Raw genomic sequence first — 26,735 nt, forward strand, 5'->3', positions numbered from 1 at the left:
GACGTAGTCCTTGCTGCGAATAAGTCTGGAAAAATAAATCATCAATAGAATAGGCCCTAAAACTTATTTGAAATTCCCCTCTTCGACCTGTACCACAGAGGGCGTGCATCTCGCGTCTAACAAACAAGAGGTGGAAAAACCAGGCGCTTTGTCCTCCCATTGGTTCGCATTCCTTATGGGCGTGATTAACGATAGTAGGGGTTCCACAAAACTAGAAATCACGCAAGTTGTTGTTCATTCACTGCGTGCTGAGTTTAATTCAAACAACCCTGTGCAATTTTTGCTGAGTGCGTCGTATTTTTTCTTTCTCTTTTAAAGCTATTGCCTGCGTAAATCCATTTCCTGAGTAAACAACCTACTCGTTAACGGACGCATCGACATTTCCCAAAGTTTCATTGGTCTGCTAGACTCACCGGCTTTTCTCTGCACTCCACAATGGATTTGGTCTGGAGCCTGTGCTTCGTAGGGAGTCTCTGCGCTTGGCTTGCATCTGCAGAAAGGCACAGTGTATATTGGAATAGAACAAACACCAAGTAAGTTAAACTGTTTGATCTCGTAGGTTTTTTTTGTCATTCTTTTTCATTACTGTTCATTTGTAACAGTTTAGCAAATCCGATTCGCAAGTGCAACAAAGTAATACGATTCAATATATTGGCAGCTGTGCAACAAGGTAGTAACATCTATCGGCAGCTGTGATTGTTTCTTTCAAGATTTGCTGAAATGATTGTCGGCTAGCTAGTCTACGCGCAACAATGCTACAGTAGCCTAACTGTTTATGTCTGTGCATATCGATGACTGCAATAGCCTAAACCTGTTAGTGAACCGCATTAATGTGATTGTTCGGGGGGTATTTAAATGCGTTGTAGCCTACTTCCTCAACTGGTTTACATACTGATTCTACTGAATCTGATGGAGGTGCATATATGCAGCTGGCTGCTGTTGTTCTTACAATGCATGGCAGTTACAGTATCTTCTTGGTCACTGGCTTCACTACTGCCTGCTGGAAACTTTTCTACAATCTGTCTGTCTACCCGCTTGGAAGGACTTGGTAGTTACACATAGTTATGCCATTAATCTGATGTATTGATAGGCTACCATCTAAGTTTCAAGGACAGATGGTTATGGATTGGTGCGTTATTATTAGCACTACTTTTACACCTAGACTAGCGACTATTAGTTATTAAATGTAATATTTGTAATAATATTTCCATTTGAAAGACACAAACAAATGTAATTCCACATTCCTTCGTTATCAACAGATATCACTTTTTAAATGGATATGCCTATCGTTGCCAAAGGCGTTATAACAGTCACCCAGAGACTTGACCGTGGTAGTAAATTCTCGAGGAGTGCAGCGGAATATGTCCGTGTTGGTTTAAAGGTGTGAGTGAGTCCGTCAGTGTGGTGTAGAAATATCGGTTGCGAAATCCATTCCCTCTGATGGCGTTGATGTCTCCATTTCCATTAGACCGGTCTCTGTCTGTCCACTAAATCACTGGATCTACGATGGGCTGGCGGGACAGTACAGGGAGACAGACATATGAAGGTTCATTTTTTTAGGTGGCAAGATGAGGAATACTGGTGTAATGAGACAGAGGAGGTAACTTGAAGCCTGTCCAGTAAGTCATATTATGGGAGTGAGATGGATAACTTGGGAAGGAGAGATTAAAGCCCAAATTGTTGGGGTTTGGAGACAACTCGAATTGACCTCCATCTATTCAAAGTAATGGTGGTTGGGGTGAAAAGTTGGGAACATTTTGGAGGCTGAGATTGAAACACACACTTAGATACAAACACACACTGGCACAAACTCATTCAATCACACATGCAAACAAAGCAAACACCCAATCAATCACAGAAAGGCATACACTCTCACTTGTATGCAAACACGTCTTGTAGACACACACAAATATATTCACATTCTTACAGTACTAAACTTAGTTTCTCCTCTTGCTGTGATCCATGGAGATCTCCCACAAGGCAATGCCACTGCAGTCATTGTTCTCAGAAACACATCCATGCCATAATCTCAGAGAATGAAGTTACCAGTCCCAGATGTAAGCGTGTTACGTCAATGCAAGGACAACAATGGTCGTCATTTCTGCAAATAAACGCTTAATCCCCACACTTGCTATTTTTACTGGATATCTACACTAAATCTCTCCCTCTGGCAGCACTTAATCTCACATTCGCAGAAGTAAAGGAGAGTTCGGGAAAGAGATGTTTTTTTTTCATTAATTCTCTTCTTTTCTTGGTTTTCTCTCAATCTGTTTCCCCCCTCCCAACTGCTGCTTCGTGCTCTTCTGTTGTTGATTTGTTTGCCTCTATCAGTCCTCTTTGCGTTGACGCCCTCCCTCTCTCCCCCAGTTTTTGTGGCCAATCAATCAGTAGTCTTGATTAGAACGCTATAGTTTGATCTAATTGACAACAGACTGATCATCTCAGTCAGTTAGGTGTCTGCGTCCCTATATGGAATAAACTGTGTGTGTGTATGTCTGTTACAGATTCTCTACTGTGCATTGGTGTGTGTGCCTTGGGGCATGTTGACTGCAAGGTCGCGGCTGCTAGTGAGCGAGCTACCACTGTGGTTCAGTCCAACTAAGATCTGACAGTGCAGTGTGTGTGTGTGTGTGTGTGTGTGTGCCTATACGTGTCAACCTGCAAGTTTGATTTGAGGTTAAGAAGGGCTTAATCATTCACATGGGTTCCCAGAACATTGGTTGCTCTATCAGTATGCTTTGCTCTCTCTCTGTGTGTGTACGTGTCTGTGTGAAGGGTGTGGCCCATGCGGGAAGCAGTGTGTTAAAGCACCAGCTCCTAAATCACGGACTGACTCACTGGCTCGCACACACACACATTAACCCAGACCTCCATGCTTACACACTGCTGCACTGCATTTCTGTGATTGATGTTAACATTGTCTCTGGTGTTCTATGCACTTAATGCACTTAATAACCCCAACGTTAAGCTATACTGTAGCCTACTCATTCAGCTTGCTCCTTCTCTCGGTAAAGCACCCCCCCCCCCCCCCCCCCGACAGAGCACGAGTAAACCTCCCTCTTCCTTCTCCCTGTACCTGTCTCTCCCTTTCTCCACCGCCTCCTTCCTCATTCCCATTCAAGCTGATTCAGTGGCAGAAAGTTCAACGTGTTCAATGTTAACTCTTTCCTCACTCCCTCATGCTAGAGTGAACAGTCTCTTTGTTTAGCATATCTTCCACTTTATTTACCTCTTTTCCAACTTAATGGCTTTTTCTCATCACATATTTCCAACGTAATCGCTTTTTCTCGATGTACATTTAATCTTTTTGGGAGGTTTAATCTTCGTTAATGTTTTGCTTTCTTTTTTTAATTGCTCAAATGAGCTCTGGGATAATTTCACACACATGACATATCGCTCTATACTGCATTTCATCCAAATAAGTTTATTTTTTATTTTTTTTAAATGTATGGTGTATTTGCATTGAATTAATGATTGTTATGGTAAGTTTCACCCATATGAGTGATTTTTGCAAGCATTGTGCAGACAATTTGGCTGTTTTTGTAGTGCTTCCCATACAAATTGGGGGAATTCTCTTCACAGAGTGCCTCACAACAGAATAGTAACTGGTGTGACTGATTGGGGTTCAGAGTGCACACGGTGATGAAGTGCCATTGCCTCTATCAGTCTGTCAGTCATTCTGTCACTGCAGTGGTCTCTGAATGCTGGCCGCCACTCAGGCCTCCCCTCTTCACACGGCTTTGGAACTGCCTCAGGGAGATTCATTCTTCCTCCTGTCTCTGGGTCCCCCTCTGCTCTCTCTCCACCTTTTATCTCAACCTTACATGCTGCCTCTTTTCAGTCCATTTATTTCCTCACCTCCTACTCTCCTTCTCTAAAAGGGGGAAGGAGGAAAGAAGGCTAAAAGGTGTGTACAATTTTTTAAAATAGTTTTTGTCACCCATAGCCATTCGCCACTAGGCACTTTGCCCTCTTTCTCTCACCTTTACCTCTCTTTCAAGCTTTCCCCTCCACTAACCGACATGGGTTTTTCAATCAACTCAAGCAAATTCGCCCCCTCTTTCAGTTGTTGTCTCACTCTGTATGCTTTTTCTGTGTTTTTTTCATGAGGCAATGGAAGTGGTTGAACCAGTCTGAGAACTCTGCTCTGCCACTCTGAAAGGAGTGAATTTGAGAAAAAGTGTGTGTGTGTGTGTGTGTGTCGAGAGAAAAAGGGTTGGCTAGCCACATCTTCAGGTGACAGTAGGTGGTTTGCAAGATGAGGGATTTCTACATTGCTTAGACAATCTAAATTGTATCTCTTTTCTGCGAAAAAGGGCAGTTTTCCTATTTTCTCTCGAATCCCATCTTTTTCCACCTCCTTTCTAGTCATTTCTGGGAATGTCTCTTCCATCCCCAATCATTCTCTGTTTATCCATCTCCCCCAAGTCCCATAATCTTATCCCTAATCTCTGTCTAGTAAATTGGAATCGGAGGAAAACACGCTGAGATTACAGACTACTGGTAATCTGCTGCGATAGGCTCAATGGTCGTTAGGGTTTGTAGACAGTATTATAGTTGGTAATCATCAGTTAAGCAGACTTTACCTCGACGACCATAATGACAGGTCAGCCGATTTTATAATTTAATTTTTTTCAATAATCTTCATTGTTTTCTGTCTGTCTGGGTGGGAGACAGAAGGTTCTAAATTGTATTGAGTACAGGAAGATGGTGAATCATGCCAAAGGTTTTCACGGGGGTAGTATGGGCATGTTTCTCTACGAGTGTGAGCTTCCTGGCCTAGTCTTTTCCCGGGAAATGGCATATCCTGCCTACACAATAAACAATACCTTTCTCACACACAGGCAACCACCGAACCCTGTACTAATTACTTATGCTACACACTGAGGAGTTGATTACGTTTTCACAGGGTCATTTCAGAAATCAACACAATTTGTCTCCTGCCATAGAGTAATTTGATGAATAGTGATTTGATAGTGATCGGTTGTTTGATAAGGTGTCTTCTCCACCTCCTTCTCAATGTTTTATAACCTTTCAACCCCAAATACCGAGTAAAAAATACTTTCCTGATAAACATATGTAGTAATATGAATAATATGGAACTGTGTGTGTGTGTATTCAGACTTGTCCAGCTACATAATCATTGTCTTTGCGTGTAGCCATCCATTTGTAATGAAGTGTGTAGGAGAATGTGTGTATGGAACTCTGTATTGTCTCTGAAAATGGGGAATTATGTGTGTAATGTTGTGTAAATAAGGGTCATTGTGTGTTTGTCCTGTTGAAATGGTGAATTGGCTGGACTTTGGTTGTTAACTTGTTCCCACAGCGATTGCACGCATATTGTCACTCGTCTACAGTATTGGGCCACTCTCTCACTCACACACTGCTCCAATTACTAGTGCCCCCTGGAGGTAAAGATGTGTAATGTTGACCTCTGCATTGAATAGAACATCTCAGCCAAACGTACTTGTACAGTCTCAATGCCACTGGCAGACAAACAATGGTCAATGCTCACAGACTATCACACTCTCGGAGGAATTCATTACGCTACGAGGCTCAACTGAGCGAGGATTGGGGAAATAAAGATTTTTTTTTAAAACAACAAAAACAAGGTGCATCTTGCGAAATCGATTTTCCTAGCACAGATATTTGCCTCTTGATAAATGTAATTTCAGTGGTGACCTTTTTGTTCAGGCTCTTACAGAAGTACAAATGACTCTGAGGACTGTGTTAGACAGTTGGAAAGAGCACACCTATTCATCTAACTCCCGCGGTTGTCCAAGATAAGGCGATTATGTTGCTGGTGGACTCTGGGGTTACTTTGTTGGAGGGAAGGAGTTAAAATCTTTGGCCAGGGGTGCTGTCAGAATGGACAAAGGAAAAGTGACAGAGAGAAAGGCGAGATTGATGACAGAAGTCAACACAACCCAAGAATGAACCTGCGTCTGAATATTGTGTTAAGAGGGAGGGGCTAAGAGTTGGGCCATTCTTGTTTCTATTAACTGTGCTAGCCTCTCTATAAATGGTGGGACACAAACTCACATGTTTGGCATTCCAACAAGGCCGGCTCTGATTGGTTCGGCGAGTACTAGGAGCAGGGGAGGGGTTGGAATGAAATAGGGACCTATTAGGCTTATTGAGTGATGAAAGACAGACAGGGTGAGGGTGGGGAGACCTGACAGAGATGGATGGAGAGATGAAATGAAAGAAATTTAGCTGTGTAGAAAAAACCGTGAACCAGCACTACACCACAGCCGGACTTGTATTTCAGAGTGGCTCTCAATCTCTTAACTGTTTTCCAGAGGATACATTCAGAAAGAAATGCCTCCCCTTTCACCCATGTCTTTCATCTCTCTTTTTTAACAACTCATTTTCCCTCCATGGTCTTATGCGCACACACACACAGTAATACCCCCTCTCTGTTTTGGAACAATGGACTCAAGGCCCCACCCCGCCCTTTTCCCCTCTTTCCCCCACTCCCGTCCCCCTCTCTGGGCCTCGGTGTCGGCTCTAAGCCCTTGTATTAGGCAGAGTCTTGTGCCGCTGAACGGACCCGAGCTCAGCCGCTGCTCCACCCAATAATCCGGGCTTGGGCGAGCCGATTAGGCGGCCTCCGGCATTCCGATCCACTCATCCGATGGCTCTAGACTAACATGGGTCTCACTCTATCAGGGTGAGTAGTCAGGTTCTGATGGTGACTGTTCAGGGGTGCCACAGTGGTCAGGTATTGTGAGCTTGTCAGCTGGTCGAACATCATGTGCTTTTAAATAGACTAAAACTGAACCTCAAAGCAGGTGATTCTCCACACAACATCCATCTCTGGGCTTTTAAATGCACGGGAGCAGCACATCACTTGCTGACTGTGTGTGTACAAGACCCTCTGGTGCTGACTGCGATTGCCCAACCTTTGATCCTGAGTGAGCCCTCCTCCCCTCAGAGGTTCCACATTCCACAGGGCGGTAGAGTGCAGAGATGAAAGGGGGGGGTGAAGAAGAAGGCAAAACACTGGCCAGAGAGATTAAAGTAGAGAGATTAGGCTTCTGCCCCTGAATACATCAATAATTCACTCTGGAGGAGAGGAAGACGCTCGAACAGTCTGGAGTCTAATTTTCACTAGACACAACACAGACCGACACGGACGCAGAACAACGACATCCATGGCTGGCTGTCTGCTATCGATGTCATTCGTTATCCACCCTTATCACACACACACACACACACACACAGATTCCTCAGCAGACTCAATACACACACAAACATAGTTGCATATCTGTCATAGTTCCACAAGTCATCCATAAGCAGAGAATGTCACCCCCCTCCCTGTAGTCATTTCTGCTCAGGCGCTAAACATTGATGTCATTAAAGCTGAGCATCCCAGGAACAACAGAGTATTAATCAGCTCTGTAACCATAGTGAGAGACAATTCAGGCACCATTTTCAATATGGACACTGAAAGGAAGAGAGTGAAGCTGTTTAGTTTGCCAGAGTAATGGTGACAATGTTTTACATTGTTAACTTTTCAGTCAGGCATTATTTGAAGTGCCTTTAATCAGTCCAGATGCTGAGGACCCTTTAATGCCAAGGTGTAGAAGACAAAAGCCCCCGGGATAATTAAACTATTTACAATTAATAAAAGGGCCCCTCAGGGGTGTGCATTCATCCCCCTGTTCGTTTTGGTTTGTGATATATTCCATCTGATGGTGTGAATAGTACCACTGTATGAAACTGTGGCATTGATGAAGCAACTGCAACACTCACACACACAAAGTTTAACACAGATCAAAGCCATTTGCAGCTAGAGGCCCCTGACCCTCTTATTCACATGGCTCCCCCCTTCCCCTTGCTCCCAGCCTGGGGGGGGGGGGGGAAGCATAATTACTCAACCCCAGTGTGACTTTAATACCCCTTTTTGTGTTTTAGTTGCGACCACTTTTGATGAACACATGGGATGGGGGGGGGGCAGTGTGCGTGCTCAGTCGTGTGTTTGAGGAGGATACTAGGTCAAGCACAGCATACAAACATGTTTGCTCAATAGTATTATTGATTTAGCTGGAATTGTGAGTGACCACTCTACAGTAGAACTTGTAAACAGTGTGTGGCAGCCAGACAGATAAGAACTAAACAGTCCTAGAGCACAGCCAGTGGGAATAATAATTACTGGCACTGTGTTTGCTTAATATGCTACTATTATGCAGCTAAATGGTAGTTTGCATGCTTCATTAGAATACGGAGAGAAACAGTTGCTCTTTTGACCGGCCGAACACTACTCTTGTCACAGTGCTGTTAATCTGGTCATCTGCATTGAGAGAAAGCAGTGAAGCGGGGAGGCAGAGAGGGTTGTGCTGGAGGGAGGGGGGGGGGGCGGGGTCAGTAGGCACTAGGGGCTTGGAGTGTGTAGCCACAGCGTCTGTCCTTTAACCAGGGGGGTCCACCGGCAACAAGCAACAACACCAGCCAATGAGCGACGGGGCCTCTCTGTGCTCATGCACGGAACACATCCCAAATGTCACTTGTTGCATACATTGCTTTCATGGGGTGAAGCTGGAGTTCTCAACAACAACAAAAAAAATCACATTGGAGCCATTTTGGCTCTAGGGTGAGTTTTCATTGGCAGATGTGCAAATACCCAACCCAGGGCTATGGAGCAACCAGAGCTGTGTGGTGTAAAATGGGGTGGATATAACACACCACACACTAGCTGGCTTTGTGAAAGTACCCCAAGTGCAGAGTTGCACATGTATTCATTGCAAAAGCAATAACATTCTATCTAAGACACGCATTCAGTTGTGAAAATATTTGAATCCGGGTGAGTTTACTCCACTTCTCCGTTACTCTGAGAACCCTGGTGATGCAGACCGTTTCAGGCAGGAGGAGATGGTAATGGATAAGCACATCTTGAGTAATTGAACACTTGGTGGTGGTGGTGGGGGGGGGGGGTCGCTAGATACTGCTCCCTCCAGGTTGGTTTGTGGTGATGGATGGGAATTAATGCATATCTCTGTGATTAAGAATGACGGTAGAGAAAGAAAGGTAGAGAAAGAGGAGGAGGGACCTCCTTACACGACACAAACTAGGTCCAGGAGAGATACTTGTGTAGTCTAAAGAGACTCTCTTTAAGAGATGTGTCCCACACTACCACCGGAGGTAGTGTGGGACACATCTCCACCACATACTCCCCTCCGAGTGGAACAGTGTAAAGACGAGCGTTTTCCCACACCACACATCCCCCTAAATAATGACCTTCATTTTTTCTCTGTTAGCCAAATGGAAAATTAAAGGCTTTTAAAATATCCATACATTTGTGAATCATTACATTAATCAAGTTCGCAACACTGTGCAATATGGTTTAGATTAGAAGCTCCTGTATAGTTTGAATTGCTACCCTTATTTTGTTTGTCTATATACTATGGCATTTACATTATGCTAATAGCTGCACTCACACATGAAGCATGAATCACATCCAAGGCTAGTAGGGCAGAAAATGTGCAAATCCGATGTTGAAGAAAGATAGATCTCACTAGACATATTTTACAAATGTAAATCCACCCTAGGACTGCTGTTGTAAAAAGCTAGCAGTGGAGGGAGGAGAGGCATGCAGACAGTCTGACTGCTTCCTGAGGGGGAGTGTGGCAGGAGACCGAAACAGACAGTGACCAGAACTGTGTGTCTGTCTGTTCTTAATGAAAAGGGGAAATGTTCAGGAGAGAACTGGGCTCCTCCTATTCCTGCCTCTCACTCTTTCGGGCGACGGTGTGTTTGTGATTAGTCATTCTGCACCCCTTGTCTGTGACGGCCTGGTGTGTAGCTCTGGCTGCAGTTTAGTGTCGATACTCATCTCCCGGCCCGGTGATATAATAATTTTCTGTAAACATCGCTGGGTTCCCGGGGGGAGCCGGGATCAATGTGCACTCAGGATTAGCTCCCAGCACAGCGCTGCTGCTGCTGCTGTCCACAATCATCCATATTTATGCACACATCCACCCAGCTCACTTCCCCACTTAGTGTTTTATCCCTGCCTGCTGCTCATGCCTCTCCATCTCCTCCATGATTTCCCCTGTTGAATCCGGGGCACACGTCACCGGTCGATACATAATCACGAATTTGGTGGTTGTATTTTAAGCCATCGCCGTACTTATCAATCCCGATGCCACTTGTGACTCGACTAACCCCCTCCGTTCCCCGTTGCTCTTCGTCCTCAGGTTCCTATGGGACGACTATGCGGTGGAGGTGCGTCTGAACGACTACCTGGACATCGTGTGCCCCCACTACCCGCTGGGCGAGGTGGCATCGCAGGATGCTGAGCGCTACGTGCTCTACATGGTGGAGCGGGAGGACTACGACGCTTGCAAGCCTCAGTCCTACGACCAGATGCGCTGGGAGTGCGGCCACCCCTTCGCCCCCCACGCTGCTGAGAAGTTCTCCGAGAAGTTTCAGCGTTTCACCCCCTTCACCTTGGGCAAGGAGTTCCGCCAGGGAGAGAGCTACTACTATATCTGTAAGTGTCTAGCTAGCAGGTAGTCCACCATTTTTTTTTTGTATCCACTTGAATAAATTATTTCTAGAGAATTTGGTAAGAGAACTTAAAGGGACAAAGTCAACATTTGTTAGATGTTTTCAGACCCCAAAAGTAGTCTAATGTTAAAATGAGAGTGGGGTGAAATGTCACTTTTAAATCAGGAAAAATGTGATGGAAAAAGCACTGCAGATGATATAGAAGTGTATACAGTAAGTTTGACCTTATGACCCGTGGCAAAGCATCCAGGCAAACAAGCCGTCATCTTGAAGGCTTATGTTAGCATTCAGTGAATGTTGGCGTGCTATGTTGTGCATTAGTGCTCACATGCTAGCTAGCAGATAGCTGGTGGCCAGTCACCCAGAGAGGCGATGCCGTGACCCTGAGTATGTTGTAATTAGATGAGCGACGGGACACACTCCGCCTGCTCACAGATGGCTGCAGGCCGCGTGTGTGTCCATGCGTGTATATTCATGGCTGTCTGTGTGTGGAGGTGGATTAAGGCCACATGGGAGGATAAGTGCATTAGTTTTTCTGTAATTAACGCTTGTCTTTGTTCCTTCCCCTCTCCAGCCAAACCTCTGCACCACCACGGACAGGAGTGCCTCAGGCTCAGGGTAGACGTCATAGCTGCTGATGGTACGTTTCGCTGCCCAAGTGGTTGGGTGGAGAAGTGCACTGTATAGGCTTTTTTCTTCGTCCCATAGTGAACTACTTTTAACCAGGCCCTGGTCAAAAGTAGTGCACTATATAGGGAATAAAGTGCCATTTGGAATGTAGCCTTTGTTTGATGATGATTTTTAGCTCCTGGCTGCAGTAAGGCAGAGGGATTGATTGTTATTTTTCTCATCCAGGATCTCAAGAGGCCAGGGTTTCAACTGGAAGAGCTGCAGCTGGGGGTGGAGCACACAATGTCTCCAACAGACTGCCTGCAGGTATGTTAATGACCAAAATATGGACCACTTGTACTTGACCCTAGGACTGAAAGTGGGAGTGATGATACTTAAAAATAAATTTCAGCTGCGATTCTTCATTGATCATGCTTTTCAATCCAGGACTAGGATTAACCTGTGTCTGGGAATCTGGGTTAACATACACTAATGTATATTCTATATTCTCTCCATATAGATGACCCAGTGGTAATCCTTCCAGATGTCCAGAAAAGCGTGCGGACAAATTCAGCGGTTTCGACAGCATCCTTCTCTATTCTCTCATTGATGGTGCCAGTCTTATCATTGCTGTCGTTACAGTGAGACTGAAAGAACTACAGATCCTATAGACTTGGAGGGACTACAATGAAGTTGGTCTGTGGGGAACCACAGATGCAAGACAGTTCTCAAAGCCCAAGTGCTGGTCACTGGGAGAGGGACACTTTTAATGTTGTAAATACAGATGGACACACATTCACTAAGTGTGCTGAGTGAGACTTTGGTTGGAGTTTTGTGAGGAGGCGTTATACTATCTCCTTTCTTTTTTAAGATGTCAGTATTTCCTGGACAGATTTTGTTCTCTTTAACGTTAGTACTTTTTTAAAACTTTTTTTTTTTTTACACTCCTCCAAAAAAACATAATTCGTTTTGGTAAAAGTGAGGAAGAAAAAATGAAGAGGAACCTAAACTGGAATGGATGAAGAGCAATCACTGAAGACGAAGCTAACGGACTTTCCTATAATGGACAACTGTTTGTATTTAATATGAATTTGTATTAGAAAAAACAGCATTTAGTGCATCATCTTCTCTAACCTTTTGAGCCAAAGAATACAGTGATCTTCTCTCCTGGATCTAACTATTCTATTCCAACCTTGACTATTGTGTTCTGTTAATTGTATTGGTATTGAGTGGCACTAAATGTCCAAGTGATTATTTCTCTATGTAGCATCGACAAAAGCAGGGAATGTGTTGGCTAACTATCAATGTTCCTGTGCAGACTCGACCATGTGCTTCCACAGCACTAACCAGACAGCACAACAACACACTATTCAGTTGTCCAGTCTGACTGAGGCACAGACTGACTGACACCACAATGCAGACTCCTAAAGGGAGACTACATGGAAAGGATCAGTGTGTGTACATTTTGTGAAAAAACATGAATAACAGTTTGCTGCTGAAAGATGAACCTAATATTGTAAGTTTATCAAATGCTATGTTTACTAATGGTGAGCTCTCTCTGAGAAAGGAGTGTCCACGCGAGTGGGAGAATGAGTGTTTCAGTGAGAAAGTGTGCGAGGGAGAGAGAGGTCAAACAAAATGTTAAATCTGCAAATGGCAAACGTATGTTGTGTGTCGCAGCGGAAGGCGTACCTTCTCTGTTTTGTCGGATAATGCACTCGTACTGCTTTAAACTAGATCACTCAGACTGATCTATACTAAGCACAACACTCGCCAGTGTTTCACTATGTAACACTGTTTGTTGTATCTAACTTCAATCACTAAAAAGTCAACCATGTAAAAAAGGAAGACCTTTTTATTCAGTTCTGATTTTGATTGGACATAATTTACAATTTGGTTGTACTTTTAATGCAGTTCAGCATTTTACAATAAAGCAAAGATCTTGGGAAATTCTATAGGACTACACCCATTGAAATCACAAGACACGGCACCAATCTTGGCTGCCAAGCTCAACTAGACTTCACAGGGTGGTTTGAACTTCAGACACAACGGTATATGACTAACATTGAGTCAATCCTTTTTGTTCTTAGAAAACGTGTTTACTTATTTTGTACATGTGGTAGTAAAGTGTATTATGTGTATATATATATATATAGAATATTATATAAAGAACCCATTTGATAAATGTGACATTTCCATGTGAAATAAAATATATTTTTGAAAACGAGATCAGCATCCTTCCAATGGTTTCTCTTCTCTTTCTCTGACTATCATTTTCCAAATGTTCAACATTTTTCCATCCCCTCTTAAAATGATCTGATTTCCATTACATTGCAACAAGTGCAACAAAAAAAATCAGTTGATAGCTGTAATAGTGGTCACTCATATCTATATTGAGTTAATAAATTGATGTTCATGACAGTTTTTTCCATGTTGTAGTCTTGGCTCATGACAGGAAAGGAATGGAGACAGAGCTGTGTATGTCATTATATGTATGTCATTATTCCCAATAGGCTTGGCCTTTTTGGCAAGGAGGTCTAAAACTACAGGTGTGATCCTACTCTTGTCTTTCTATCTAAAGTTTTGTGGACCTCCGCCCATATCTCCCCCTCGTTTCTCCTTCATATCCCCCCCTCTGCTATCCCATAGTAGTCTTCTCCTCTGTATTTCCATCCATTGTTCTCCTCCCTCTCGCTCTTCCCAGAAGAGCTTTATGGCCGTGACCGTAAAAGCAGCTGTGACACCAAAGTGTGGTGGTGTCACAGCCACTCCCCTGTGTTTTCAAAGTGATTGTCATAAATTAGGCCCAGCAGACGGCTGACCCTTCAGAGAGCCTCAACATAATGGGAGCCTGTTGAGGAGAATTGCTCCTCTGTTGACTCCTGACTCGCTCGTCCACTGCTTTGACATAAGTGTGAAGAGCAATGAGGAACAAGTGTAAAATCTTTATCACCTGTACTGAATGTAAGGGCAGTCAAGACACTGAATTTGAAAAATAGTATTCAATTGTGTTTTTAGGCCGTAAACATCAAGTGCTGTTCGACATGTAGCCATATATGACACAACCATTTCCTGATACTATGAGCCAATCTCATAGGTCAGGACAAGCAAAGCATTTTATATCAGGAGTCATAGACATAGTTGAACTGACTAAGAACTGCGTGAACAACATAGGACTGATGTCAGAGACACAGTGAGTGGCCCACAATTTGGAGGACAATAGAGTGAGTTTGGCACAGCCAGCACATCTAGCCCTGAGTTTTTGGACAGAGTCAACCAGCCAATCAGCAGGACACATAGCATGGGTCGTGGCCAGCAGACGTTAACCCAATAACGGAGTAGGTAGGATACAGGAGTCAGGAGTTTCCAGAGCCTAGGGGGAGGTTATCTAAAGTTACGGTAGTCGTGTGTGGGTCCCAAATGGTACCCTATTCCCTTTTTTAGTGCACTACTTTTGACCAGAGCCTTATGAGCCCATATAGGGAATATGGTGCCATTTGGGACACCACCATGTTGTAGCATCTGTAACCTCCTGGGCGGGCGGCACTGGGGTTGTGGAAAGCTAGCTAGCATCTCATTACTAGTGTGTGCAGCCAGTGGCTTATTGGAACCGGAACCGTGGGAACACAATAGGCTGACCTACGGCTGACTTGATAATCTCATTCTAGTTCTTTATTATGCATTATTAAGTTTTCAGACCCCTTGACTTTTTCCAATTTTGTTACGTTACAGACTTATTCTAAAATGTAAAAAAAAAGAATTTTGCCAAAGCATAAACAGGTTTTTAGAAATGTTTGCATTTACAAGTATTCAGACACTTTACTTTGTTGAAGCAACTATGGTAGCCTCGAGTCTTCTTGGGTATGACACTACAAGCTTGGCACATCTACAGTATATTTGGGGAGTTTTTCCCATTCCTCTCTGCAGATCCTATTAATAAGCTCTGTCAGGTAGGATGGGGAGCATCGCTGCACAGCTATTTTCAGGTCTCTCTAGAGATGTTCGATCATGTTCAAATCCGGGCTCTGGCTGGGCCCCTCAAGGACGTTCAGAGATGTTCGATCGGGTTCAAGTCCGGGCTCTCGCTGGGCCACTCAAGGACACTCAGAGACTTCTCCTGCGTTGTCTTGGCTGTGTACTTAGGGTCGTTGTCCTGTTGGAAGATTAAACTTTTGCCCCAGTCTGAGGTCTTGGGTGCTCTGGAGCAGGTTTTCAATCAAGAATCTCTTCTCCATACTTTTCTCCGTTCATCTTTCCCTCGATCCTGACTAGTCTCCCAGTCCATGCTGCTGAAAAAAATCCCCACAGCATGATGCTGCCACCACCATTCTTCACTGTAGGGATGGTGCCAGAATTCCTTCAGACGTGACACTTGGTATTCAGTCCAAATAGTTCAATCTTGGTTTCATCAGACCAGAGAATCTTGTTTCTCATGGTCTGAGAGTCTTTAGGTGCATTTTGGCAAACTCCAAGAGGGCTGTGCCTTGTACTGAGGAGTGGCTTCCATAAAGACCTGATCGGTTGAGTGCTGCAGAATGGTTGTCCCTCTGGAAGGTTCTCCCATCTCACCAGAGGAACTCTAGAGCTCTGTCAGAGTGACCAAGGCCCTTCTCCCCCGATTGCTCAGGGGAGAAGGGAAGAGTCTTGGAAGAGCCTTGGTGGTTCCAAACTTCTTCCATTTAAGAATGATGGAGTCCACTGTGTTCTTGGAGACCTTCAATGCTGCAGACAATTTTTGGTACCCTTTCCCAGATCTGTGCCTCGCCACAATCCTGTCTCAGAGCTTTAAGTCAATTCTTTCAACCTCATGGCTTGGTTTTTGCCCTGACATGCACTGCCAATAGTGGGACCTTATATGGACAGGTGTGTGCCTTTCCAACTCATGTCCAATCAATTGAATTTACCACAGGTGGACTCTAATCAAGTTGTAGAAACATCTCAAGGGTGATCAATGGGAACAAAATGCTCAATTTCAAGTCTCATAGCAAAGGGTCTGAAAACTTATGTAAATAAATTATTTCTGTTTTTTTATTTTTAATACATTTGAAAAAATGTCTAAAAGCCTTTTTTAAAATCTTTTTTGCTTCAACAAGGTCCTGAGTAAAGGTTCTGAATACTTATGTAAATGTGTTATTTAAGTTTTTTATTTTTAACAAATTAGCAAAAATGTGTAAAAACCTGTTTTTGTTCTGTCATTATGGGGTATTGTGAGTAGATTCATGAGGGAAAAAAACATCTTAATCAATTTTAGAATAAGATTGTAATGTAACAAAATGTGGAAAAAGTGAAGGGGTTTGAATACTTTCCCGGATGCACTGTATATATCAACATCAAATGAACACAAATATAACGTAGCTCGTCAAAGTGTTACACAGGACATCCCCCTAAGCCATTGCCTAGGCTACTGCCTAAAAACAAGAGAGAGAGAGAGTACGTGTCAGGGTCACAGGGGGCTGAGGGGAAGGAAGACACCCTGGTCACTGTCAACAACACAGGCAAGCAGCTCGGCTCAGGCTCTCTCTCCAATCAGGGCACATCCTGACACCCTGCCATCGGAGTGCGGTCTGGGTGTAGTCTACTGTTCCTGTCAAAATGTCCTGTCACACGCTCCTCTCGCCCATCATGCCTCTGCCAGGGTTATCTACCATGTTTTCCAGCTCAGCTTTCCTGCCCTTGTCTCTTACCCTAGCTTTCTCTCTATCTTTCTCTCTGCCTGACCCGCTCCCTCACATCTGTTTTCAGCCCAGTTCAGCCCACTTTCTTCCGATCTCTTTTTCCTCCCCCTACCCCTCTGACTTCGCCATCATCCTATCTTTTCCAAGGTTTTGAGCTTTACTGTGAAATGTGAATTGTGTAGGAGGATAACCTATACTTTCTCAGGTTTTAAATTCATGTCTGTGTTGATAACTCTACTCTCAGTGCTGGCACTGTGTCTTGATCCCTGTAGGACTGGCGGGGACCCAAATGTGACCCTATATTGTTTATGCCTGTTTTTCTGCGCTCCTCTCACAGTGCTGTAGGGGAGACCGTGGTTGGTGGCCACACATTTTACTTGTGTGTATTTCTCAGTACCAGTATATCTTACAAGACTATTTTCGATATTAGAAGAAAGACCAAGGTCTTGGGTTGAAATTGGGACACTTTGTATCCTCATATCTTATTCCAACATGGAGTTATAAGCCAGTGGTCCTCTGTAGCTCAGTTAGTAGAGCATGGTGCTTGCAACATCAAGATAGTGGGCTCAATTCCAGGGACCACCCATATGTAAAATGTATGCACGGATGACTGTAAGTTGGATAGAAGCGTCTGCTTAATGGCATAAATTATTATTATTAGTTAAAAGCCATCAAACAAACTCTGTCCACTTGTGTCAACCAGTCCCATCGTGGAGTTGGTTGTCACGCAGTATGGGGTTGGTTGTCATGCAGTATGGGGTTGGTTGTCACGCAGTATGGGGTTGGTTGTCACGCAGTATGGGGTTGGTTGTCACGCAGTATGGAGTTGGTTGTCACGCAGTATGGGGTTGGTTGTCACGCAGTATGGGGTTGGTTGTCACGCAGTATGGGGTTGGTTGTCACGCAGTATGGAGTTGGTTGTCACGCAGTATGGGGTTGGTTGTCACGCAGTATGGGGTTGGTTGTCACGCAGTATGGAGTTGGTTGTCACGCAGTATGGGGTTGGTTGTCACACAGTATGGGGTTGGTTGTCACAATGTTTGCTAGTAGCTTATTCCTTTTGTAACAGGACACTCCTTTCTTTGATCGAATACCAGACATTTTCCATACGAATAAAAACAGTATTTCTCTCAAATTTTTTGCACACATTTGTTTGCATCCTTGTTAGTGAGCATTTTATCCTTTGTCAAGATAATCCATCCACCTGACAGATGTGGCATATCAAGAAGCTGATTAAACAGCACGATCATTACACAGGTACATCTTGTGCTGGGGACAATAAAGACCACTCTAAAACTTGCAGTTTTGTTAGACAACACAATGCCACAGATGTCTCAAGTTTTAAGGGAGTGTGAAATTGACATGCTGACTGCAGGAATGTCCACCATAGCTGTTGCCAGAGAATTTAATGTTCATGTCTCTACCATAAGCTGCCTCCAATGTTATTTTAGAGAAGTTGGAACTTAGAGAACGTCCAACTTGCCTCACAACCACAAACCACATGTAACCACGCCAGCCCAGGACCTCCACATCCGGCTTCTTCACCTGCGGGATCGTCAGAAGGGGTGGGGGGTGCTATGGAGTATTTCTGTCTCTAATAAAGCCCTTTTGTGGGGAAAAACTCATTCTGACCTAGTCATGTGAAATGATCTATGCCCTACCAGGCCCACCCAGGACCTATGCCCTGCCAGGCCCACCCATACCCACCCAGGACCTATGCCCTGCCAGGCCCACCCATACCCACCCAGGACCTATGCCCTACCAGGCCCACCCAGGACCTATGCCCTGCCAGGCCCACCCATACCCACCCAGGACCTATGCCCTACCAGGCCCACCCAGGACCTATGCCCTGCCAGGCCCACCCATACCCACCCAGGACCTATGCCCTGCCAGGCCCACCCATACCCACCCAGGACCTATGCCCTGCCAGGCCCACCCATACCCACCCAGGACCTATGCCCTGCCAGGCCCACCCATACCCACCCAGGACCTATGCCCTACCAGGCCCACCCAGGACCTATGCCCTGCCAGGCCCACCCATACCCACCCAGGACCTATGCCCTGCCAGGCCCACCCATACCCACCCAGGACCTATGCCCTGCCAGGCGCACCCATACCCACCCAGGACCTATGCCTTACCAGGCCCACCCATGGCTGCACCCCTGCCCAGTCATGTGAAATCCATAGATTAGGGCCTAATTTACTTATTTCAATTGACTGATTTCAAATATAAAACAGGAGAGATTATTTCACAAAAAATATGAATGCTCCTTGAGTTTTAGCAGAGTGATGAAAAATAGCAAACAGCAAACTGCTCTTATGTCTCCTCATGAGTAGGGCAGCCCAAGCAAGCCATTGCTATGGTTACTCACAGACTCAAAGCTGCCATGAGCAGGGATCGTGTGACAGACAAAGAGGAGCAGCTAATGGATTGACTGACAGAGGAAGTTATTTCTGATTTTGTGTTTTCCATAGGGCCTGGCTTTAAATTTGGCAGAAGCAATCGGGCCTGAGTAGGGTAGGGCATGAATGTCTCGTCATGGGTAGGGGCTTACAATTCACATGCAGGGCTCTAACTCTGATAATGCTGTGCTCTACTTTGCTGTCCAAACCTGAGAAACATAGGCATCTATGATTGATACAGATTTGGTCTGGTCTTGTTAGGAGGGAGGAGCTCATTAGCATATTAGCCAGAGTGTAGAACAATACCCCAACATGCAAAGGAGGATTCTTCATGTTTCTACCTTGTGTACCTATTGAGGACACATCACCATGAAGAGATTGAGATCTGTATAGTACAAATATAGGGATCCGTGATGTCATTCTGTTACTATCATTCTACCAAGGAATTCCCCACAACCCAAATGTTGTAATGGAGTTAATTGTGACAACCAATCTCACAACCCCCCCCCCCCCCCAATGCTAATTAAGATGCCAGTTACCACATGGCTTGACCTAGGAACTCTGAAATAGGTTTGAAATATAGCTCTCCATTTCCTTTTTTTTAACAAACATAATTGTTCATAGATACTCCCAAAATCCTAACAATTAACAAAGAAAATACTGATAAAATAAAATCACATGAAAAACCTAAATTCCCCTCACCTCAACGAATTGACCAGGTGGATGAGTTTTTTCAAAGAATTCACACATTTTAACCTTCAAATTGTTACAAAGCACCATTTGGATTGGGAGTAATTTGCACTGTGACAACCAACCCCCGTGACAACCAACCCCGTGACAACCAACCCTGTGACAACCAACCCCGTGACAACCAACCCCGTGACAACCAACCCCGTGACAACCAACCCCGTGACAACCAACCCGGTCTCCCTCTCTCTACGCCTCGTCAGCTCAGCTTGCAGAGGGAGCAACGAAAAACAGGGAGTACATTCTGTGTGCATAAGTCACCTCTCTCTCTCACTGCCTCCCCGTCTGTCAGATCCTCTCATGCCAAAACCAGACCTCTCATGAAATTGTTAGTTGATATTTCAAAACTCAAGCTAAAATTCTACAGAAAAAAAACCCCACACAAAACCACTAGGCAGTGACTGCAACTAAAATAATTCTCAAGTAATACTTAGTGTGTTTTTCTGTGACAGGACTCAGATGAGTTTGACTTACACAGAACTTTGTGTTACAAAACAAATTAATAATTCAAAATGAATCATCCTTTTACTGGCAATGTAGAAACTATGGAGTGTCAACTCTAGTAAATCTATCAAACATATTTAATAATATATGTCATTTAGCAGACGCTTTTATCCAAAGTAACTTAGTCATGCCTGAATACATTTTACATATGGGTGCTCCCAGGAACCAAACCTATTATCCTGGTATTGCAAGCGCCAAAGCTGCACCGTGCTCTTCCAACTGAGCCACAGAGGACCAAAAGGACCATTTTTCATACAAACATCTATTCAGAACATTTGTTCAAGGTTATTCATGAAGTGATGTTGACAGCTCATGGTTCCGAGAAAGGGGAGTATTTGATAGTTGTGAGGGTTAGCGACTAGATAGATACATTATCTGCTTTCATGGTATCAGATAATGACTACACCTACTCGTGACACAGTTTCATACAATTCCACAGGAAATCATATGAAAAAACATATGAAAATAATCTTTGGATAGGATTGAACAGTTTTGATATAATCAGTTGAATATTCTATACAAATAATTTAATCTGTTGACTATTCTATACAAATATCATTCTCATATGCTTGTCTGTGGACACTCATTTCCACAGAAAAAGCATATGAAAATAATGTAATATGTTTTTATATCCTATTTCGTTACAAACACTCCCAACTACACTGTTAAAATGATTGCTTTGTAACACTAAAATTAGTGGCAACCGAGGGTAGGCCCATACCACATTGTCCTCTTTTTAGGACCAGGAGCTATTGGCCTGGAGGGCATAGGTTTATTCATAACATAAACATCACCTCATAAATTACCTTGAACGAATGAATATACTCTGTACAATGCAACTCAACACGTAGTTTCCACATGAAAAGATACGGATGGAAGCTGTTTCACTTGTCTTTCTTGGCCAGGGCTCACTTGAAAAAGGAATGTCAATCTCAAGTTCTTCAGCAGTGAGAAGACATTTAGACGGAATCTCAGATGAATGAACTTGTGTCAATGTCACACTACCTGAAGAACAAATCATGATACATTTTCATTTCAACTCCATTCCATTTTATTCTCTGGCGTATTACTTTTCACAGAGACACAATACGTGGGCCCAGAAGGCATACAAAATGTTTTCTCAAGGTCTATCGTGACTGCCTCTCTTACAAAAGTCACATTGGGTTAGTTGAAATGCAATGGTAGCATTACACCACCTTTTGCCGTGTGAATCATAACTCTTCTCTAAGCCTCGTCAGTGGGCCGGCCAGCCGGAAGAGATTTTGCATTATTATGCGATCATTATTATGGATTTGACTCTGCGCTTCAAGTTACAGCACAGTATTAAATCAAAAGCTTCTCTCTTGCGAATAGTCTTTTGCCCAACGCATAGCAATAACACTAATGGTAATCCTCTCACGTGCATTGTAAACAAAATGCAAGGAGATTTAACAAAGAGCTCTACCAATGGAAAGGTCATTACTAATGGGAGAGCTTTGTGTATTACTGGCTCTAGGTGACATTAGATTGCAGATGTATCGCTAAAACATAAACATACTCATACTGTGTTGAATACAATGTCACTTTTGGAGGTTTGGGATTCAAACTGAAATCTAAGAAAGTGCTTCAGTCTAGAGTTCTGTTGCACTTTGCCCTTTTCTGTTTGTCTGATGCAAAACATTGACACGAGCGAGGTTATTTTGATGTATGAGGCCAATGTTAACTACAACACTATTTGTGTTACAGATCAAAGTTGGAGATAAAGACAAACAGATGAAGTCAGATTTACGCATGCAGGTGATTAGTGGAAAGTGCAAATCTGCTGGACTAAAGAGTTCTGCCTTTTCTGTGGGGTATCACATGTTCTTTTTCATCATTGAGTCAATCAGCGCTCACTGTCAACCGCTTGCAACAGATCCATGGGTGGTGGCAAGGCAGAGCTTGATCCCACGCCAATCAGGCACATGGAACGCATTTGTTTGCATTCGTTATATGAGGGGGTGTTTTACGCCCTTTAATGATGCCTTTGCCCAGACTGTGCTCTATTTGTGCCCAGCAGGGGTCACTGAAAATGAGCAAAGGCAGCCATTTTAGCCTGACGAGAGAAAGAGACATCAGATCAGTTCTGAGCTAAATATTTTCTCCTATATATTTCAGCTGAAACAGATTCTGAAAGGGAAACCGTATGTATTTTTATGTTGCCAAACACATACTGTATAAGACCCTTTTTAGACTATCCATAGAACAGTAAAGAGCATTCATTATGTGGTTGAAGTAAAGAAGCTCCTAAGAGCCGAGGCCATATGTTGAGATATTCATCAAACACACACACACACACACACACACACACACAAAGAGAGAGAAAGAGCGCTTTGGGAAAACTGTCAGTCTTTATTAAGTCGCAATTGCCTCAGGACACAAGTCGGAAACATTACAATGGAATGTGCCCTTTTTGAACACAAAAACTGGCCAATGCGATCAACAGCTGAATCTCCAGACATACTACTCAATTAGCTAGACAGTACGCAATTGTTTGACATTCCTGGGACAGAAACTAGTCCCGTTCTGTACCAGCATGACCCTTGAGTTTCATTAGTAGGCTTTTCACAATGAACTACACTTGGCCACAGAACAGTGATTTGACTGTGCTTGATGTTACAGACATTCCTAAAGGGTCTTGTCTATTTCCTTCACAGTGCACAAGTGCCCTTTATAGGGTTATCGTAATAGTACAAGCACTAGTGATGTAATAGTACAAGCATTTAATGTGTTTGCTCTGTTTCCCTTGATGTTATTGGATGAAACCAAGCATATGTAAGCAGCAGTCTGTTCATTTGTAACCAGTGGCATCAGAACATACACTACCGTTCAAAAGTTTGGGGTCACTTAGAAATGTCCTTGTTTTTGAAAGAAAAGCACATTTTTTGTCCATTAAAATAACATCAACTTGATTAGAAATACAGTGTAGACATTGTTAATGTAAATGACTATTGTAGCAGGAAACGGCAGATTTTTAATGGGATATCTACATAGGCGTAAAGAGGCCCATTATCAGCAACCATCACTCCTGTGTTCCAATGGCATGTTGTGTTAACTAATCCAAGTTTATCATTTTAAAAGGATAATTGATCATTAGAAAACCCTTTTGCAATTATGTTAGCACAGCTGACAACTGTTGTACTGATTAAAGAAGCAATAAAACTGGCCTTCTTTAGAATAGTTGAGTATCTGGAGCATCAGCATTTGTGCGTTCGATTACCGGCTCAAAATGGCCAGAAACAAAGATCCTACTTCTGAAACTCATCAGTTTATTCTTGTTCTGAGAAATGAAGTCTACTCCATGCGAGAAACTGCCAAGAAACTGAAGATCTTGTACAACGCTGTGTACTACTCCTTTCATAGAACAGTGCAAACGGGCTCTAACCAGAATAGAAAGAGGAGTAGGAGGCCACTGCACAACTTAGCAAGAGGACAAGTACATTAGAGTGTCTAGTTTGAGAAACAGACACCTCACAAGTCCTCAACTGGCAGCTTCATTAAATAGTACCCGCAAAACACCAGTCTCAACATCAACAGTGAAGAGGCAACTCCGGGATGCTGGCCTTCTAGGCAGAGTTCCTCTGTCCAGTGTCTGTGTTCTTTTGCCAATCTTAATCTTTTATTTTTTGGGGCCAATCTGGGATATGGGTTTTTCTTTGCAACTCTGCCTAGAAGGCCAGCATCCCGGAGTCGCCTCTTCACTGTTCACTCTTCACTCTTCTTCAAATCAGCCGTTTCCAGCTACAATAGTAATTTACAACATTAACTATGTCTACACTGTATTTCTGATGAATTTGATGTTATTTTAAAGGACAAAAAAAATTGCTTTTCTTTCAAAAACAAGTGACCCCAAACTTTTGAACGGTAGTGTACGTGACCAACTTGCAAACACAATAGGGATGGGAATCTTTGCTAAAACAGTATTGATTTATTTTCAGAAAACATATCTGCTGAAAGACCCGATCTGAGGGCTATGTGTTACTGTTTTTTGTAAGATGCACTGTCTAAATGGCTACTGGATAGTGCTGTCAGATATGGATGATGGATGAGTCTTCCGTGTGACTAGGCATCAGTATAGGGTGAATAATGAAGACAGAATAGGGACTACAGCATCCAATGATGTATGTAACTCAGGAATAACCTATTTGATTTGAAGACTTTATCCACTCCACTGTATGGACATTGGGAACTGTAGGAAATGTAAAAAAGACATGGTCCATGGTAAGAACTTTGCGTTGTGTATGTGTCCAAATCTGTCTTTGTGGTGTCTAAAACAGTCTCTCTAAGAGTCTCTATAGTCTCGACTTTTCACATCTTCAAACCTTTTTTTCTCAGGTCCTACTTGGCCTCCTTTATCTGAGCCTTTAGTTCTTTGGATGCCTCCTCACAGTCGTTGAAGGTGGCTACCTTGTAGCAGCCGAACACTACCAGCAGATACTCAGGCATGGGCCCGGCCACCTCCCTGTAGGCCTCTGGGAGCCTCGTGCCTCAAAAGTCACGAGAGCCAATGTGGCACCTATTACCGAGATGCAGAACACCCACTCCAGGAGCTTGGTCATGTAGACCAAGATGATGGGAATCCTCAGGGCTCGGGTGCTTTCTCCGATGATGCAGTTTCAGTAGATGAAGAGGCGAAGTGAGAGGGCTCACTCTCGCCAAATTCTGTTCAGTATAAACCCAATGCATTTCTTAGGGTAATAATATGCAGACCTAAGCTTGTCGCCTGCCTTCCCGCCTTTGGGACAAAGATCCCATTGTTAGGGCAGAAACATGAGCATCTTGTCATTATATACAGATCTCTGGTTTCAGCCTCTTGCGATTGGAAAATAAAGTTGGCGGATCCACAGTGCAATGTTAAGATGTTGGATTGCCTTTAAAGGAAATTGATGTTTCGCCAAAACTATATAATTACTCCTGTCTAAATAAAATCATTCAAAATACTTCACCAAGGAGCATGACTTAGCCTCAGAGGATCATTAGCTTCTTTATTTTTTGCCACGCACATGTTGATGCTGGATCAGATCCAGAAAGATAATTGATTTTTATCACCTACAACAATATGAATTTATTATTAAATGGATGTGTCACATGCGCCACACTCAATGTAATAATTTTTCATGCAAGTAGAATAAGTAGGATAGGATAAAGTAATCCTTCTCACCCCCCTTAAAAGATTTAGATGCACTATTGTAAAGTGGCTGTTCCACTGGATGTCATAAGGTGAATGCACCAATTTGTAAGTCGCTCTGGATAAGAGCGTCTGCTAAATGACTTAAATGTAAATGTAAATAAGTAGACAATTTAGTGTACGTTTTTACAGTGATCTTTTTAAAGAGGTGGATTTTGCGCATGTGCACTTGGTCAAGAACAATACAGATTCATCGTCTCCCCTGCCCAGGGCTCATTGTTTTATGCCACTTTCAAATACAAGGTCAAATCATGCCGTCAGTGATCTTTAGGTCAGAAAGTCAGAGCTCTAGAAAGAGGCCCGAGTGCCCAAGTTGGATGACATTCAAATCGATTTTTCCCAGTCGGAGCTCGTTTTTTTCAGAGTTCCCAGTTGTTTTGAGCACACTTCCCAGTTCTGAGTTCCCAGTTGGTTTGAATGCAACATTACATCAGATAGCGCATATGGAGACAAATACCTGCCAAACGGTTGAACGTACAGTACATATTGTTAGGATTGTAAGAAAATCCATGCGTGAAACATGAACATAAACGTGAAATTTCATCCATGAACATACAAACACCACATTACGATTACGGACTAACATTTTAGACTTGAACAAATCTGTTGCAATTCTGACGGACAATAAAACCTTTCCGAGTTTTGACAGTTTCATCTTACCAACAAATAAAAACATACACCAAATGACCTGTGAGGAGTGCTACCCGAACAAGCGTAACACAATACAAAAAGTCAGGGAATCCAGAAAGAGGTATCCTGCATGTTTTCAAGTTAAACGTCTCCATTCTCTATTTCTCCTCAGTTGAGTTTACTTCACATTTAAGTAGCTAATGTAATGGATTTGTTTGCCAGTGTAAGTCTGGATAGCACTAGCTGTTTTATGCCTATACCAGTGAAGTTTCAGTCCGCTAGGTGTATCTCTACAGCATGGGCATATCTCTGGGTGACGTGGACATCCCCATGCATACACCTTATCAAAATATGACCAATTCAGTATTGCACCACCCCATTCTATGGGCGCTGTCTGCAATAATAACCAATAGTATATACCAGGAATAATGAAACATAGAATAATAATA

At 43.4% G+C, this 26,735-nt stretch overlaps 1 protein-coding gene and 1 pseudogene across 1 annotated transcript; one reads left to right on the plus strand and one right to left on the minus strand.

Annotated features, from left to right (window-relative positions):
• Positions 1-263: 263 nt before the first annotated feature.
• LOC115128202 (ephrin-A1-like) lies at positions 264-11,860 on the plus strand. Its single transcript, XM_029657847.2, has 5 exons — positions 264-533; positions 10,200-10,495; positions 11,087-11,152; positions 11,368-11,448; positions 11,642-11,860. Exons 1-5 carry the CDS (start codon positions 436-438, stop codon positions 11,764-11,766), a joined length of 666 nt encoding a protein of 221 aa, XP_029513707.1. The 5' UTR covers positions 264-435; the 3' UTR covers positions 11,767-11,860.
• Positions 11,861-24,776: 12,916 nt separating this feature from the next.
• Positions 24,777-25,027, minus strand: LOC115128975 (dolichol-phosphate mannosyltransferase subunit 3-like; annotated as a pseudogene).
• Positions 25,028-26,735: the final 1,708 nt, after the last annotated feature.

Source organism: Oncorhynchus nerka, linkage group LG4 (assembly GCF_034236695.1).
Source record: "Oncorhynchus nerka isolate Pitt River linkage group LG4, Oner_Uvic_2.0, whole genome shotgun sequence".
Taxonomy (NCBI): domain Eukaryota; kingdom Metazoa; phylum Chordata; class Actinopteri; order Salmoniformes; family Salmonidae; genus Oncorhynchus; species Oncorhynchus nerka.

Coding starts and splice junctions, on each gene's coding strand:
- LOC115128202 (XM_029657847.2), top strand. CDS start 436: ATGGATTTGGTCTGGAGCCTGTGCTTCGTAGGGAGTCTCTGCGCTTGG. Junction 11,153..11,367: donor AGACGTCATAGCTGCTGATG/GTACGTTTCGCT, acceptor TTTCTCATCCAG/GATCTCAAGAGGCCAGGGTT. Junction 11,449..11,641: donor CTCCAACAGACTGCCTGCAG/GTATGTTAATGA, acceptor CTCTCCATATAG/ATGACCCAGTGGTAATCCTT.